General features: G+C 36.4%; 1 protein-coding gene across 1 annotated transcript in view; it reads left to right on the forward strand.

Moving 5' to 3' along the window:
• The window catches only part of MTF2 (metal response element binding transcription factor 2), an 81503-nt gene that overhangs the window by 44255 nt on the left and 19917 nt on the right, over positions 1–17331 (forward strand). The window contains exons 2-7 of the mRNA XM_082613405.1: positions 9440–9638; positions 9760–9841; positions 13810–13905; positions 14147–14247; positions 14640–14788; positions 16795–16890. Coding sequence (XP_082469531.1) covers positions 9440–9638; positions 9760–9841; positions 13810–13905; positions 14147–14247; positions 14640–14788; positions 16795–16890 — 723 coding nt within the window. The remainder of the gene's footprint in view (positions 1–9439; positions 9639–9759; positions 9842–13809; positions 13906–14146; positions 14248–14639; positions 14789–16794; positions 16891–17331) is intronic.

A 17331-nucleotide genomic window follows, 5' to 3' on the forward strand; every position in this document is an offset into this window, starting at 1 on the left:
TCTATTTGCAAGATTTTGGATCATCTTTACTATCATTACTCTGAATTCTTTTTCAGGTAGACTGCCTATTTCCTCTTCATTTGTTTGGTCTGGAGGGTTTTTACCTTGCTCCTTCATCTGCTGCGTATTTCTCTGTCTTCCTATTTTGCTTAACTTAGTGTGTTTGGGGTCTCCTTTTCTCTGGCTACAGGTTTGTAGTTCCCATTGTTTTTGGTGTCTGCCCCCAGTGGGTAAGGTTGGTTCAGTGGCTTGTGTAGGCTTCCTGGTGGAGGGGACTGGTGCCTGTGTTCTGGTGAATGAGGCTGGATGTTGTCTTTCTGGTGGGCAGGACCGCTTCCGGTGGTGTGTTTTGGGGTGTCTGTGAACTTAGTATGATTTTAGGCAGCCTCTCTGATAGTGAATGGGGTTATGTTCCTGTCTTGCTAGTTGTTTGGCACGGGGTGTGCAGCACTGGTGCTTGTTGATCATTGAGTGGAGCTGGGTCTTAGCATTGAGACGGAGATCTCTGGGAGAGCTGTCGCCGATTGATATTACGTGGGGCCAGGAGATCTCTGGTGGTTCAGTGTCCTGAACTCGGCTCTCCCACCTCAGAGGCTCAGGCCTGACACCCAGCTGGAGCACCAAGACCCGTAGAGAACTGTGGGAAAAATCTGACTGGTGTCTTGGATGTTTCTTTGCTGGGCAGTTTATCCTGCTGGGTGCTCACGGCTGGAAGGATGCGCTGGTGGCACCCAGTGTCTCCTGGATCACTCTTGCTTGGCGCCCCTAGGACCCCCTTGGACAAGAGATGCAGCACCCGGGAACAAGGCAGTCTCTGCTCCCTCAGCACCTGGGCTGTCTGGCCCCCTCATGTATTTCAATATTAGTCTTGTAGTAGTCTCCACAGATTATCTCAGACAGGTGAAATAAACTGTCTGTGGTCTCACAAGCAACAATCAGAACGTTTTCTAGTTAGCTGGGGGAATAAGTTGTGGAATGCCTGGGGGAGAAAAAAAGCCACACTATTTGAATTATACATCCAGTTCTCAAGTTCTTGAGTCAGGGTCTTATTTACTGTATGAGTAGTAAAACAAGAAGGAAGGAGTGGCTTGAACCCTTGGTCTCCACTTGATTTCAAGGGAAGAAACTTTTTTGTCCAGGAAGTCTCCTTCAAGATGGATATCAGTAGTAGTGATGAAAAAAAAATGCTACTCTAATAATAATAATAGCATTATAGATAGAAATAGTCTTTGTGTGTCATCAAATTTCAAAAGCAAATAGTAGTAGTAGTAGTGAGTATTGTTGACATATGATTCGACTCCTGCTGCTCAGTTACCTGTATCATATGAGTGTGCTACGTCATCCCAAGTCTGTGGTCAGGATTTGTCCAGTTTCTCCAATCCTCAGTCACATCCCTGCTCTCATTTACCAATTGTCTTAACATACCCACGTGAATATATTTAATATGCATCCTGTATATGTATGTGTCCTTATAAAATGTTTGGTGGTGTTATGTATGCATTTTTTCAGTTTGCTTAAATGATAATTGTGCTATATATTTTGTTCTGTTTCTGTTTTTATCAACACTTTTGCAGAATCTTTCCATGTTTTTGAATGTATGCTCCACTTCCAAGATCAAAACAATATTCTACATTTTCCAGTTAGATTTCAAGTTTTACATTTTACCTTTATGTCTTTGGTCCATTTGGAGTTCACCTTTTTGTGTATTGTGAACTAGGGATACAACTGTTTCTCCCTTTAAGTGAGCCATTTTCTGCAACACTGTTTAGTAAATAGTACATCCTGTCTGTACAGACTTGTACTATCATTTTTATCATTAACAATTTCCCATAAATAGATCTGTTTTGGAAATACCTGTTTTGTTCAACTGGTGTTATAGATTGTTTCTTACCAGTACAGAACAGTTTTCTCTGGAATGTGTCACAGTATCTGGTAGGGCAAGACTTCACCGCTTTTTTCTTCCTTTTAAAAGTTGACTTAGTTATTCTAGGACTTTTACTTTTTCATATTAATTTTCTGAAGTGTTTGACTTCAAAAAATTCTGCTGGGGTTTTCGTTGGAATTTCATTGAATTTATATGCTAAAGATTATCTGCCCAATACTGTGAAATTTAGCTTGCATCAACTCCATTTGGGAGAAGCAGGAGTATTCTAGACACTCTTAACATCCTGTAAAAAGAAAAGGTACGGACTGGAGGTTTAATGGGTGTTGAGAAGAGCATTCATAACCCAACAGCAAAGGTAGGGAGTACAGAGCTTAAGGAAAGGGCAGGTGGTTCATTCAACTCCTTTATTTGTTTTGGTTTTCTGTGTAAATTTCTCAGGTTTGACTTAAACACGAGAGGCAGCGTAGCCTTGATGCAAGATGAGAGATACAGCTTTGTAGCCATAGACCAGAGTCAACTGAGCACCCAGAAGCACTATTCTCCCAATCAAAAAGTCTATTTATGAAGGAACTTTTACAGTATGTGAACTGGGAAAAATATTTCCAACTTGTATAATAATGAAGTTCAAAGTATATAAGATGCACTTGAAAATCATTATGGAAAGGATTAACATTTCAGTTTTAAAAACAGGCAAAGAACATCAACTGAAGTTCCCAGAAGACATACAAATTGTTAACAAATTTATGAGGAAAAAAAGCTTCTCAATAATAGAAATGTAGATGGAAATTTGTGCTTGTGTGTGTTGTCAAATAGCGAAAGGATAATGCTCACTCCATTTTGGTGGGGGTGTGGGCCATCAAGTACTACTCTGATAGTGTCAGAGTGTTGGTTTTTAAAAATTAATTAATTAATTAGTTAGTCTATATTTTATCTTTGGCTGTGTTGGGTCTTTGTTGCTGCGCCCGGGCTTTTTCCAGTTGCGGCGAGTAGGGCTACTCTCGTTGCGGTGAGCAGACTTCTTGTTGTGGTGGCCTGTCTTGTTGCGGAAAACGGGCTCTAGGTGTGTGGGTTTCAGTAGCTGTGGCATGTGGGCTCTAGAGCTCAGGGTCAGTAGTTGTGGCGCCTGGGCTTAGTTGCTCCACAGCATGTGGGATATTCCCTGACCAGGGCTCAAATCTGTGTCCCTTGCATTGGCAGGCGGATTCTTAACCACTGCACCACCAGGGAAGTCCAGTGACAGAGTGTTATTGGTACCATTTTTGAGATTCATTTGACAATATGTATCACATTAAATATATACATAATATGGGTTTGGAGGAAATGGGATGTTTAAATGAAACAGTACTCGTCATGAGATGATAATTGAAACTGGATGGTGAATGATGGTTCATTATACTTGTCTACTTTTGTATATATTTATAATTTTCTACAATAAAAGGGAAAATGCATATTCTTTGATATAGTAATTATTCTTTATGAATTTATCTTATACAGTATTTGGAATACTTTAAAAATAAAATGTAAATGGATGAACTTTGTATTATTGCCTGTAATAGTAAAACACTAGAAAATCCTCAATGTCCCTCAGTTGGGTAATAGTTGGAAAGTAGCTTAACAGCTGATGGAAAGATTATCTTACATACTCTTATTATACAGATGGACATTACATAAGCTAAGATACATTGTTATGTGAGAAAGCTTGTAGAGCAGTACATGTAATAATCCATTTCTTTTAAAACATATGTAAATTATATCTACATATGGATTATATATGTAAGAAAAATCAGGAGATGAACAGTTTTCTTTTCATCATTACTTCTTTTCAGGAAGTAGCATGGGAATTTTCAGTTTTGATTTCTATATTATTTATTTAAACAGCTGCATGTTTACCTTTGTAATCAGAAAGGAAATAATAAATTCTGAAATTCTAAAAATGAGTTTAATTTCTAGTAAAGGATACATTCTAGAGAGGAGGGAAGTAATCAGTGACAGTAAGGGGGGGATAGCATAGGGAGATCAGCTCAGTGCTTTGTGACCACCTAGAGGGGTGGGATGGGGGTATGGGAGGGAGATGCAAAAGGGAGGAGATACGAGGATATATGTATATGTATAGCTGATTCACTTTGTTATACAGCAGAAACTAACACACCATTGTAAAGCAGTTATACTCCAAGAAATATGTTAAAAAATGGGGGGAAGTTCCTTAGGGGGAAGATGTACATTGTTTATCCTAGTTATGTTTGAGTTGTGGTATTATGGGTCATTGGGTCATTTACCCTTTCTTACTTTGTTTTCTCTAAAATTTCTTTGGGCAGAGGAATTTTCTTTTTTTCTTTTATTTTTTTACAATCCACACAAGGAATAGCTTTATTATTACCATAATGTCAAATTTAGGGGCAGAGGAATTTTAAAAGAGGGTAATAATTTTACAGAATATCTGTTTATTAAAGCAGTTTTATATAATACATGATTTATGTTCTCCATGTTTATATGGACAAAAGATTGGTGTGCATTTGCCTTAGAATGTGAATTAGACTCTCTTGTTTACTCAGAGCAAACTGAGATTATTTGTGCATAGATTCATTTTTAGAAAAAAATGTTACTTTAAATATAGATGTTTTTGAATTGAATTTGAACTTTATAAATTCCATATAACCTTTCTGACTTTTATGTACGCTGCCCTATATAGAGCATTGAGGATACAACTGTGAATAAGAGTAACACATACATTCCCTGGTTTTGGTGGAATGTTTGGGTGGGAGAGTGGTGGTGTGTGTTGCAGTGGGTTTCAGACTAAATGGGAATGACTGTAAGAGCAGAGACAGTTAAATATGTATAATTTTCTCCTAAAGGTTTGGCTGTGAATGCGAGGGAAGAAATAATAGGAAGTGGCTGGAGGGGCAGAAGGAATCAAGGGAATTTTAGTTCTCCTCTTTTCCTGCCTCGATCCTTGCAAGTTTTTAAGAATAGTTGAATGCTACTGGGAAGGTGCCAGTAGAAAGATTTATTGAATGCTGGCTCTGGTCTGTAATTCTATAACCTTGGTCAAGTTATTTAATCTGTCTTCTTAGAGTTACAGTTTTTTCATATGTAAAAAGGGATCTGTGAAATCGTTATCTGTAAAAACGTCTCCATAACATTGTTCTGAGTATTATCTCTGTTCCGCTGGCACAGTAAATGGCTCATAATGGGGGCTTAACAAATGATCTGTGAAAGAATAAATATGTAGAAAGCTTAATGTGTGGTTGAGCACATAGTAATCACTCAAGTAACTTTTCCCCAGAAGTTTGGCTGTGAATGGAAGAGAAAAAATAAGGAGGTGGTAGTGGGAGGGGGGCATAAGGAATCAAGGGCAACTGTTATTAGATTAGGTACCGTTGATACACGATACACCAGAAATATTAGCAGAAGCAAGGTGGAAACACTAGGAGATGGAAAAAATTTTTTTAATGGTTCATTTCTTAAGATCTAAGGACATACATGTCCTTGTGTAGTGGGAGTAATGTAATGGAGAGTAAGATGGGGACAGACCTTGCCATCAAAGGTGAAAAAGGGAGGGAATTTGTTGAAGCAATAGCAGAGCATATGAAACTATCTGGGAATGTTTGCAGTTTTGAGTTTTGTAAATCTTCCACTCTAGAATTGGAAGGCTCTAGGTCATTGTAGTCACCCTGGCGTTCTGTTGAGGTCATTTCTCACCCATAATTAATTAGGTTGCTCAGGCTTTAAGTTAGTTTTTTTAACTTAAGGGAAACAAAGTCCTGCTGAGACCACTGGATTTGTAGCTTTCTAGAAAGTTGCTTGCTCATAGGGTCATTTTCATACTGTGATTTGAAGGTATTGTTTCGCTGTCTGGAGAAAGTTCTCAGCCTGGCATTGAGCATTCCTACTGATAAAATTTATTGTAGTGACTCATTCTCCATTTTTACTTATCTAGGACTCATCTTGTCAGGCTTTTAAGTCTTTTAACCCTTCTAATTTTAGTATTGAAGTGCCTTTTCCTTACAGCTGACTCTGACAGTAATGTATGACAATATATATTCCTTTATTTAGATCATGACTCTTAAAATGTGATCCATGGGTCCTTTCATGTAGTCTGCAAGGTCTAAACTATTTTCATGATAATACTAAGATGTTGTTTGCTTTCCCACTGTGTTGACATTTGTACAATGGCGTAAACACAGTGTTTGCTCAGACTGCTGTGTGCCTTAGCATGAAACAAGGCATCAAACTGCTAGCATTCTTTATTTTTGAGCACTCACAGTAAAACAAACAAAACACACATGTGCACACACACACAGAAAACCCTATTTTGTTCAAGAACATTCTTGATGAAACAGTAGAAATTATTTTCACTAAATCTTAATCTTGAGTTTAGGTTTTTAATGTTAGGTATGACAGAATAGGAAGTATATATATATAAAGTATTAATGCCATTGTTTGAGTTGCTGGCTGAGCTAGTAGCTTTTCCATGGAACACCATTATTTACTTGAAACAGTGACTTGCTTTGGTATATGGTGGATACTTTCTTGACACACTTGTTTCACTTATATTTACTTTACTTACCATTTTTGGTTTTCTAGATTTGTTCCTATGAGTTGGAGCTGACATCTGGTGTCATTACTTAAATACAATTTTGTTCCCACCAACACCTTTGTGCTCTTATTGTCAAATATATTACATTCTTGTATGTTATAGGCCTAACAATACAGTTATGTACATATTTTTCCATATGTTTCCTTTAGAGGAAATATGCATTTATACTGTCTTTTATTATTACCTTATTACTTTTCCTAGTGTTTTTTTAGTGTGTGTGTGTGTGTGTGTGTGTGTGTGTGTGTGTGTATTTGAATTTCTACCTTGGTTTACTTAATTTCAACCTTAAGAACCTCCTTTATTTCTTGTAAGGTAGCCCTGCTAGCAACAAATTCTCTCAGATTTTGTTTATCTGGGAGTATCTTTATTTCACCTTCATTTTTGAAAGACAGTTTTGCTGGCTATAAGATTCTTGATTGACAGTTTTTTTTCTTTCAGTGCTTTGAATATGTCATTTCACTGCCTTCTGGCCTTCATTGTTTCTGATGACAAGTTAACCTTACTAGGGTTTCCTTGCATGTGATGAATTATTTTTCTTGCTGCTTTCAAGATTTTCTCTTTCAGCATTTTTACTGTGGTTTGTCTGGATGTGTATCTCTTTGTATTTATCCTACTTGGAGTTTGTTTAACTTCTTAGTTATATAGATGAATGTTTTTTAGCAGATGTGGGATGCTATCAGTCATTATTCCTTTGGATATTTTTATTTTTTTTAATTTTAAGTTTTTAAATAAATTTATTTATTTTATTTATTTATTTTTGGCTGCATTGGGTCTTTGTCGCTGTGCCTGGGCTCTCTCTAGTTGTGGAGAGCAGGGGCCACTCTTTGTTGCAGTGTGCGGGCTTCTCATTGTGGTGGCTTCTCTTGTTGCGGAGCATGGGCTCTAGGCACGTGGGCTTTAGTAGTTGTGGTTCGCGGGCTCCAGAGCGCAGGCTCAGCAGCTGTGGTGCACGAGCTTAGCTGCTTCGTGGCATTTGGGATTTTCCCAGACCAGGGCTCTAACCCATGTCCTGGGCATTGGAAGGTGGATTCTCAATTACTGCGCCACCAGGGAAGCCCATATTCCTTTGTATATTTTTAAAATGTAGTGTATCTTTCAAACTGAAACTCTACACACTTTAGAAGTGTGTAGAGTTTCTCCTCCCTCCTCCAAGCCACTGGTAATCCCCATTCTACTCTCTGTCTCTATCAATTTGACTGCTCTTATAACCTTAATGTAAGTGGAATTGTACAGTATTTGTCCATTTTGTCTGGCTGATTTTGCTTTAGCGTAATGTCTTTGTTTGTTCATGTTGTAGTTTATGACAGAATTTCCCAGAATTTGTTTATCCTTATAGGTACTGAAAATAGGTATTCCCAATTGGAAACATTTTTTTTCCCTACTTGTTTTGTTTTTACTTAACTTTTATACTGTTTTTGAATTATCGTCTATCTAGTTTTACGTACTGTTGTATGTTTAGTTAGTAAAAAAAAATCTAAATTGGGAAAGTGAAACCAAACAAATACGGCTTTGTTTTCTTTAAGAAAGCTGTTGGTGGTATGCTATGTATGCTGTTTATACAATAACTGATATATAAGTTACAATGTAATTTTGGAGTATGTAATTTTGGGGTCTTATGCTTAAAAAATGTAAGTGATCTTATAATTGGCTTTTCATTTGAGTATGATTTGTGAAATTGGTGGCTCCTGGTTTTTTTTTTTTAAACTTCCAGTCTGCATATTTGAGGGACTGTGACACATTCCCGTCAATAAACAAGGCTTAATTCAGTAGTGATTCCCTGTAGGTAGGTCATGACTACCCTTCCAATGGGTTGAATATACCCAACTACTCAGAGTCACTGGTTAGTGTGTTTTAACTACGTGTGGCATAATCTTATTTTAAGTTGAAGTACAGTTGATTTGCAGTGTTTCATGTGTACAGCAGAGCAATTCAGTTATACATATACATATATATGTGTATGTGTATGTATTCTTTTTTTTTTTTTTTGCGGTAGGCGGGCCTCTCACCACTGTGGCCTCTCCTGTTGCAGAGCACAGGCTCCGGACACGCAGGCTTAGTGGCCATGGCTCACGGGCCCAGCCGCTCCGCGGCGTGTGGGATCCTCCTGGACCGGGGCCCGAACTCGTGTCCCCTGCATCGGCAGGCGTACTCTCAACCACTGCGCCACCAGGGAAGCCCTGTATTCTTTTTTTTGTTCACATGGCATGCGGGGTCTTAGTTCCCTGACCAGGGATTGACCAGTGACCCCTGCTTTGGGAGTGTGGAGTCTTAACCGTGGACTGCCAGGGAAGTCCCTATATATGTATTCTTTTTCTGATTTCTTTCCCATTATAGGTTATTACAAGATATTGAATATTGTTTCCTGTGCTATACAGTAGGTCCTTGTTGTTTATCTGTTTTACATATAGTAGTGTGTATCTGTTGGCCTAATCATTTTTATTCTTTATCAAGTGCTTATGAAATTATACCATGCAGCTTCTTTTAGTTTATCTAAACCTAGATATGAGATTCACGGCATCCTTTGCTCATGACCATGGCCTACCCACTTCAACTTACAGCTGTCATTTTGATGAGAGCTGCCCTGAATATGTTACCTTGGAGTGGTTGCTGAATCCTGGCCTCATTGAATGAAAATTGACAACTGCTATCATTTTATTTTAAACTTCTTTGTTTCTGGAGTTTTTATGATTTGAGGTACTTGTTAATATTTTCCCTAAATGTAAGGTTTTCACTAAGTAAAAAAATTTGACTAATACATGAAATATATGCTTGTTTAAAATAAGCTCTATAAGTAAATCAGTCCTGTTTTGTTTTGTTTTATTAATTTTTATTGGAGTATGGTTGCTTTACAATGTTGTGTTCGCCTCCACAGCACAACAGAGTGAATCAGCCATACACATACAGATATCCCCTCCCTTTCAGTCAGTCTTATATATGGTTATTTATTTCCTAAACAGAGACTCTACAGGGGCAGGTAATTCACTGGTCCACAAGCGGTCTCCTTTACGTCGAAACCAAAAGACCCCAACAAGCTTGACCAAGCTGTCTTTACAGGATGGACATAAAGTCAAAAAGCCAGCATGTAAATTTGAAGAGGGTCAGGATGTCCTAGCTAGATGGTCAGATGGCTTGTTTTATCTTGGAACTATCAAAAAGGCAAGTTACCTTAATATCTTTTGCTGTTTCTGCAGTAAACTTGTAATAATACTGAATTGAAATTTAACTTCATGGTTTTGATTTTAAAAGAAATCACCATAAGTTTTCCTCTGTATTTCAGATAAACATATTGAAACAGAGCTGCTTCATCATATTTGAAGACAGTTCTAAATCCTGGGTTCTCTGGAAGGACATTCAAACAGGCAGGTGCTACTATTTCCCTTGGACACGATTTACACTAAAATTTTATTTTCTTCAGCTTGTCATTTTCTAGTGTTTTCTGTTTAGTACAGTGTATTAAGATAACTAAAAAAATCAGTGTATTCTTCAGTCTTCAAGGAGTTATAATCTATTTTATAGACCATAAGAAGAACAAGAATTGCTCTGTTAGGGTAGAGATAGATTAGATGACAGATGCATCACTGATGCACATATATAAATTATTGTTAGGACCCTTCTAAGAACTTGGAAGAAAAATTTTAGTTACTAATATGAGTAACACGGCTTCACCTTTGCTGTTATTTGCCTGTATTAGTACAAAGTAATATAGAGAGCTAATATTTATTGAGAACGTACTGTTTGCCAGATGTTTGGGGGAATTAGGACTATTAAATAGCTTTAGAATGATAGAAGTATTCATTGGTAAGAATAGTTTAAAATTACTGCTTAGTTACGGTTTTTTATGTTTAGATGGGAAGATGAGGCTGTATTTGGGTACAAGTAAAAATGAATACGGGTATGCTTTGGTTTGGTTATAGGTATGTTTCTTGTTATGCTTTTTATTTTTGCAAGCTATAATTGCTGTATGTTGTTTGAATCTGCTAAATAAAGGTATTTTTTCAGGTACCTCTTTCATGGAAAGTGCTTTATTTATGAAAAATTATGAATAGTAAAAATCTGAGCACTTCAGCTGCACACTAAAGCCCCACTTTTGGTATCCTTTTAATGGGTTAATGGGCCTGCACTAAGGTGTTTTTATATCTCCCCCTGTAGAAAGGAGACAAATTCTGTAAAGTATTTATCAATTGGGTTTTTAATTTGAATCCCAAATGCGACTTTATGGTAGGTTACTGCTGTGTTCAATTTCTTGATTTCACTCTTAGTTTTTTTTTAAAGAATAAAAAAAGTTTTGGTAAAGGAATTGGAATGTTGTAGTTGCCATATTTATACATGGTACTTAGGGATTAGGTGGAGAACTCAATAGCTGTTACTCTAGTAAAATGTCTTTCTAGTGAAATAAACTTTTTACAGTTTTTAGGACTGATCAGTTTAAAGGTCTAAAGTTACGTTTTGAATCTCAAATTGAGGGGTCAGTGAGGAAAGGAATAGGAGGTCTCCAGCAGTAGTGATATTGAACAGATCTTATTACCCTGCATACAGAATTATCCCTTTTGCTTAGTTTGTAAATATGGTTCTCTCTGGTGGAACTGAAACATGTTATACTGCTTCTGTTCCCATTGTATTAATTATGTGTCCCTTTCAACTTTTCTACCTTTTTGAGGTTCCTGTGGGTTAAATATGGGTTTGTCTTTTCTGTCTTCTTCCCTCCCTCCCATCCTTCCTCCCTTCCAGAAAGGAAGAAGAAAACCAGTTGTACATAGATAGAAAGTTGTTGTGAAAGTGAGGGGGTCTTGTCCTACGTGTGGCATATCCAGTATATCAGTTCAGTGGTCTGTGGTTGTTTTTTCCTCGCTGGCTCGTTTTACTATCCTTATAATGAGATAGGATAGCTCCTTGGCCATTTAACTCTTTGTAACACACAGAAAGTAGCACACATGTATGTAACTTGCAGTTGATACAGAATGAGTAAGTGAACCTGAAAATTGCAATATGGCAGATGTCAGTGTGGAGTGTAGCTTTAGTGGTTTTCTTCCTGTAAGGATCCTGCTTATAGTAGTTATATATCAAAAATAACTTAATAAGTTATAGTAATTTCACTCATAAGATTCTTTAAAAAAATTTTCATAAATAGGAACAATGTATAGTCATATTAGTAGTCAAAGAAGTGTACATTACAACAGGGAGGTAGCATATTAAAACCATTAAATAATTTTAAAAGGATTTTTTTTTGTGTGTGTGTGGTACGCGGGCCTCTCCTGTTGTGGCCTCTCCCATTGCGGAGCACAGGCTCCGGACGCGCAGGCTCAGTGGCCATGGCTCACGGGCCCAGCCGCTCCGCGGCATGTGGGATCTTCCCGGACCGGGGCACGAACCCGTGTCCCCTGCATCGGCAGGCGGACTCTCAACCACTGCGCCACCAGGGAAGCCCCTTAAAAGGATTTTTAATCTTAATACCTAATACTGTTATGGTTTCTGTGAAAATGATACACTGCTGGTGGCAATGTAAATTTCTATTTTGGATATTTAATAGTTGCATTAAATACATAAAGATGTTTTATATGCTTTCATCTATACAGCAGACTCATTTGTAGCAGTTTATTCAAAAGAAATAATTCATAAGTAAAAAATCTAGATGAAAAATATTTGCTGTAGCCTTATTTTAACAACAACAAAAAATTTGGTATATCTAAGATGAAATGGCTTTATAGTCATTTGGGTTTAGAGTGAGGGAGGCTATAGAAGGCCACTAAGCTACACAGAAAGTTTTTGTAAACTTGATGTTAAAAAAGACATGTTGGATTTCACAAGTAAGGGCAATTCTCTGCTTCCTCAGGATTGTTTCCTGAGGGTGAACACATATTGTTTGCCGGCTCAGCATCCTCTTTTACGAGGAACTGCCTTCTCCTACACCAGTCCACATGGTTATAGTGGGAGTCAGATCAGGCACCTACCACAATCTGGGGCTATTGGCCCTTTTCCAGGAAGTTGCAGATTTGGACTGAGAGGTTCTAGGCTCAGTCTGGTCGCTCTCCTGACTGGAGCCATAAACTGAGAAACTGTGGGAAGCCACATCCAGCCAAGCGAACAAAGCCTGGGAGAGGAAAGGAAAGAGGACAAGAGCCAAAACAAAAAAGGAAAAATGCAAAAAATGAACAAGCAAAAAATTTGGTAGCCTGCATATCTAAGAATAGAGTCATAATAGAGTAAACTTGGTTCTTTCCACTGGATAGAATATTATACAACTTTTAGAAGTTATATGTTTGAAAACTACAGTGTGAGAAATGCTTTTGATGGAAGAAACATTACATAGTATTAATGAAAAAAGAAGCATCTCACAGTGGAGAGAATATGGACTCTGGTGTATCTGGGTTTGAATCCTAGCCTTGATACTCTGTGACTGAGGGTACTTGGATTAGTTACTTTATCTTTCTGAGCTTCAATTCTTCTCTATAAATAGGATATGTATTTAATAAATTGTGGAATTAAAATAATACGTATCAAGAGCCTAACACAGTGCTGGCTCATAGCACAAAATTGTACATTCTTATTATTGTTGGTATGTGAATAAAGTGTATGTATTAGTACTTTAACTATGTATATTGAAATTCATGAGAAGAGATTATTGGAAATAATTGTGCTAAAGTGATAAAATTATATTCTAAATTTTGCAGAATAAAATTGTTTTTAGAATAAAAATGTTTAAGGAAGAAATAACTTACCTATTCAGGTAAAAAATGTAATTAATAACTGGAGCCCCTCAGTTTTGTTTCACTGAGATATTGTTTAGGTACGTTGTTTGACACCATAGTTCCAGATTTCAGAAGCTGGAGATCAAATAATTAGTGTTCAGCCTTTTTTATAAATTAGTAAGTAAAAAGAAGTGTTCTGAATCTTGAGAGTAGGGAGTCATTGGCGGATCTTCCTTGCCCCTTTTCTTTAGTCTCATGATGTTAGGCAGTGTAGGGTGAGTGAGTAATGTACATGGGTAGGTGTGTGTTCTGGAGAGTAGTTCTAGTGTTCACAAAACATCCCCTTCTCTTGCCTCCCAAGAGGGTGGGAATATTGGAAGTAAATGGTAAGGGACCCTGCCTGAGAGCAGTTTAAATTATACAGATTAAATTATGAATGTAGACAGTGAGGCATCTTAAGTTAAAGGTAGGAAGAACACAGATAAGGAGCAGAGAGAGAGCATTTTGTGTATAGTACTTTGCCTTGAGAAAATACCATTATGATCTAGGAAACAGACATTGCCAATATGGGCTACTCACTGAGTAAAAAAAGTGGTTTTGTTATATGGAACAATTCTTTATGTATATTTTAAATATTTCAGGAGCCACTGGAAGTGGGGAAATGGTCTGTACAATATGTCAAGAAGAGTATTCAGAAGCTCCCAATGAAATGGTTATATGTGATAAGTGTGGCCAAGGTAAACATTGATTTTTTTTTTTAATCTTGTGGAAAAGTTTTATTACATACTTAATGCCCCTGTTGAAGATTAATGATTAAAAATTCTTTACATTGGTAATTTGAAGCTGTTACCATAAGTTTAGTCATCAGCTGTAAATATATTAATGTAGGAAAAGAGAGTACTAAAATGCCTTCTTTAAATTGTGTTGCAGTATTTATTAATAAAATAGAATTTGCTTTATGCTTTTTTTGATATTAAGGATATCATCAGTTGTGTCACACACCTCATATTGATTCCAGTGTGATTGATTCAGATGAAAAATGGCTCTGTCGACAGTGTGTTTTTGCAACAACAACAAAGGTATCTTTTAAGTGTTTTGGGCTAACGCCCTAAATGGAATTTGTAAGACACTATCAACGTAATGATTGTGTACGTTGAAAGTTTATTTGAATGAAATGAGCAATCAATCTTGGGTAGAAAGAGGTACTGCTTATTGTTTGACTAATGATGCTTAAGTGACTTGCAACTATTCTTGCACTTATTTTCTGATGGTAGTCTTGGAATTGGGGCAGTACTTTGAAAGAAAAGACAACAAAATAAATAAAGATTATTATTGGTCAAACAGTTTGTGATATGGTAAGAAATTTAGAATGGAAATTTCTTCATAAGTTTCAAAAGCATTTTAAAATTATAGAATTGTATTTAAAATTTTATCCTTCACTCTTTTAAATAACTTTTTCCCTCTAATATAGAGGGGTGGTGCGCTTAAGAAAGGACCAAATGCCAAAGCATTGCAAGTCATGAAGCAAACATTACCCTATAGTGTGGCAGACCTTGAATGGGATGCAGGTCATAAAACCAATGTCCAGCAATGTTACTGCTATTGTGGAGGCCCTGGAGAGTAAGTAAATATGGTTATTTAATGCCTTTAATTTTTAATTGCTTATATTGTCCACTTTATTTTTGTTATTGATTGTGGTATGGGAGTGATAGTGAATTGTAAATGCATGAAAGTATCAATAAAGAAAATTGGGGGGATTAGAGGCTGTAGTTTTATTCATCTTTATCATTAAATGTTTGCTAAATAAGTGAGTCAGAGTTCTAACTAAGAATGTTTAGAAATTTACCTTTTTTTTTTTTTTTTTTTTAGAAATTTACCTTTAACTTCTGATCACTGGTTCTAGTTCTGCTCTTTGTAACTAAACACATGCATCTTATCTTAGGAGGTAGCTCTTAAAATACTTAAATCCATTAATCGTATTTCCCACTCCCATGACTCACATACCAAGTGTTCTCTTTTCTGGGCTAAAATCTCCATTCCCATCAAACATTCTTTATGATGTGTTTTCCAAACTCTGTCTTTGTTGCTCTTCAGTTTTTGAAAGTTTACTCTTGAAATAATGGTGCCGTGATTACAAAATGCAGTGTTTATCCAGGACTAGTCTGACAGAAGATAACGAAGCTATTAGAGTTCTAGATATTATGCTTCTGTTGTTGCAAGGAAAGATTGTATTACCCCTCTTTAGTCGTCCCATCATATTCTTTTGGCTCATTATGGGTTTGTAGATGGTCAACTAAAACTAAAGCTTTTAGTTCTTTTTTTCATACAAGCTGATATTAAACCAAATTGTGCATCGTGTATTTGTACTACATTTTAAAAAATGTTAGTGGATAACTTTACATTTAACTATTAAATTATAATTATTGGTTTCTTAAATCTTATCAGACTCCATGTTTCTCTTAAGACAGGGCTGCTCTCTAGAAGGATGCTGGGACATATAAGATGTTCAGTGATGAAAACATGAATAAATGAATATGTAAATGAATGAAATTTTAGTTCTTCATTCTACCTTGTCTCTGATCTTATGGAATTTTTATTTGTGGTTTAACATTTTTATAACATTTCTCAGTTTTTGGTTGCCTGCAGATTTAAGAAGCATTCTCTCTGGTTTCTTTAAATTATTTATAAGAGCTACAGTGAACCTAGAGATTGATCTTTCTCCTTTACTCATTTATACCTAGCATCTTAGTTTATAGACATTATTTTATGAAGCAGATTGTTCATTGTTCTTTAAGTTTTATGAAGCAGATTGTTCATTGTTCTTTAAGTACCATGACTACATGAACTATGTTTGATATTGCTAACACTTTAACACCTAACAGAGTACCTAGAACAAACATAGTATTCATTAGTCTTTTGATGAATGAATGACCTTACTAGTAGCATCTTGCCTTTGCCTCTGTATGGCTTAAAATTAACGTGGGGCTAACTTACTGAGCAAAAGAACTATCTGAAGAAAAGGCGTTATTTGGGTGGCAAGTAAGGATGTTAAAACCATGTACTAACTAAAAAGAGAGGATATCTTTAGCTGAAGATTCAGTTTTAGCATCTTCAGCCATCTGAAAGAGAACAAAATCTGTCACAAAGCCTTTATACCTGGGGGAGTCTTAGATTAGATCTGTGGTTATGTTAACCAAATTTATTAAATTGCTATACTCCTTTTCATTATAAGGAACAAGAATAATAGAAACACATAAAGGCATAAAGTTGCCTATGGTTATTTGGTATATGAGTCAAATAGCTCTACATATCAGTGACCTCTGAGACTGTTGATGTGGAAAAATCCCAGGCTTGACAAAGATCCTTTACTAATTTAGGACCCAGGCACTTATTGACTAGAAATAGTAGATGTAGCTTTCAAGAGCTTGTAAATTCTCATCAATAAAAGAGAGGAGGAATGAAACGGTCAATATTAATATCCTTTTTGGGAAGAAAAAGTTTAACACTAAATATACCAGAAATATGATACTGTGATCAGAACTATATTCTGTATGTCACTTTTGTCATTTTTTTTAAACTTTACCTCATGAAAGGTAGTAATTTTAATCTTAAATTTTTTCTTATAGCTGGTATTTAAAGATGCTACAGTGCTGCAAATGTAAACAGTGGTTTCATGAAGCTTGTGTGCAATGCCTTCAAAAGCCAATGCTATTTGGAGACAGGTGAGAGAAGGGCATTTGATCTTTTTTTAGCTTTTTAAAATTGTACTTATGTTTTTTTCACTTTCACATTTCTAAAAGTAGTTTTAATGGTGATTTGTAAAAGGTTCACCTTAGGGGGAATATATTGTTTAATATACTTAAATTATATATAATTTAAAAAAACATAATTTTTTTGCTTTTGGATATTGCAGAAAGCTTTTAAGTATTTGACCAGTGAATATATTTGCACCTATTGCCCCACAGTACTCTAAACTATTCTCATTGGTACCTTCTTTTAAAGAACCTCAAGGGGATCCAGAGAACCTCAAAGACAGACCTAATGTCTTTTTGGATTAAGAGAGCATGAAATAGCAGAGAGAGCTCTAGAAGAAAAATTAGAGCACGAAATGTAACATCAAAAACTCTGGGTTTGGGCTTCCCTGGTGGCACAGTGGTTGGGAG

Source organism: Mesoplodon mirus (assembly GCF_964341445.2).
Source record: "Mesoplodon mirus genome assembly, chromosome: 3".
NCBI lineage: Eukaryota > Metazoa > Chordata > Mammalia > Artiodactyla > Ziphiidae > Mesoplodon > Mesoplodon mirus.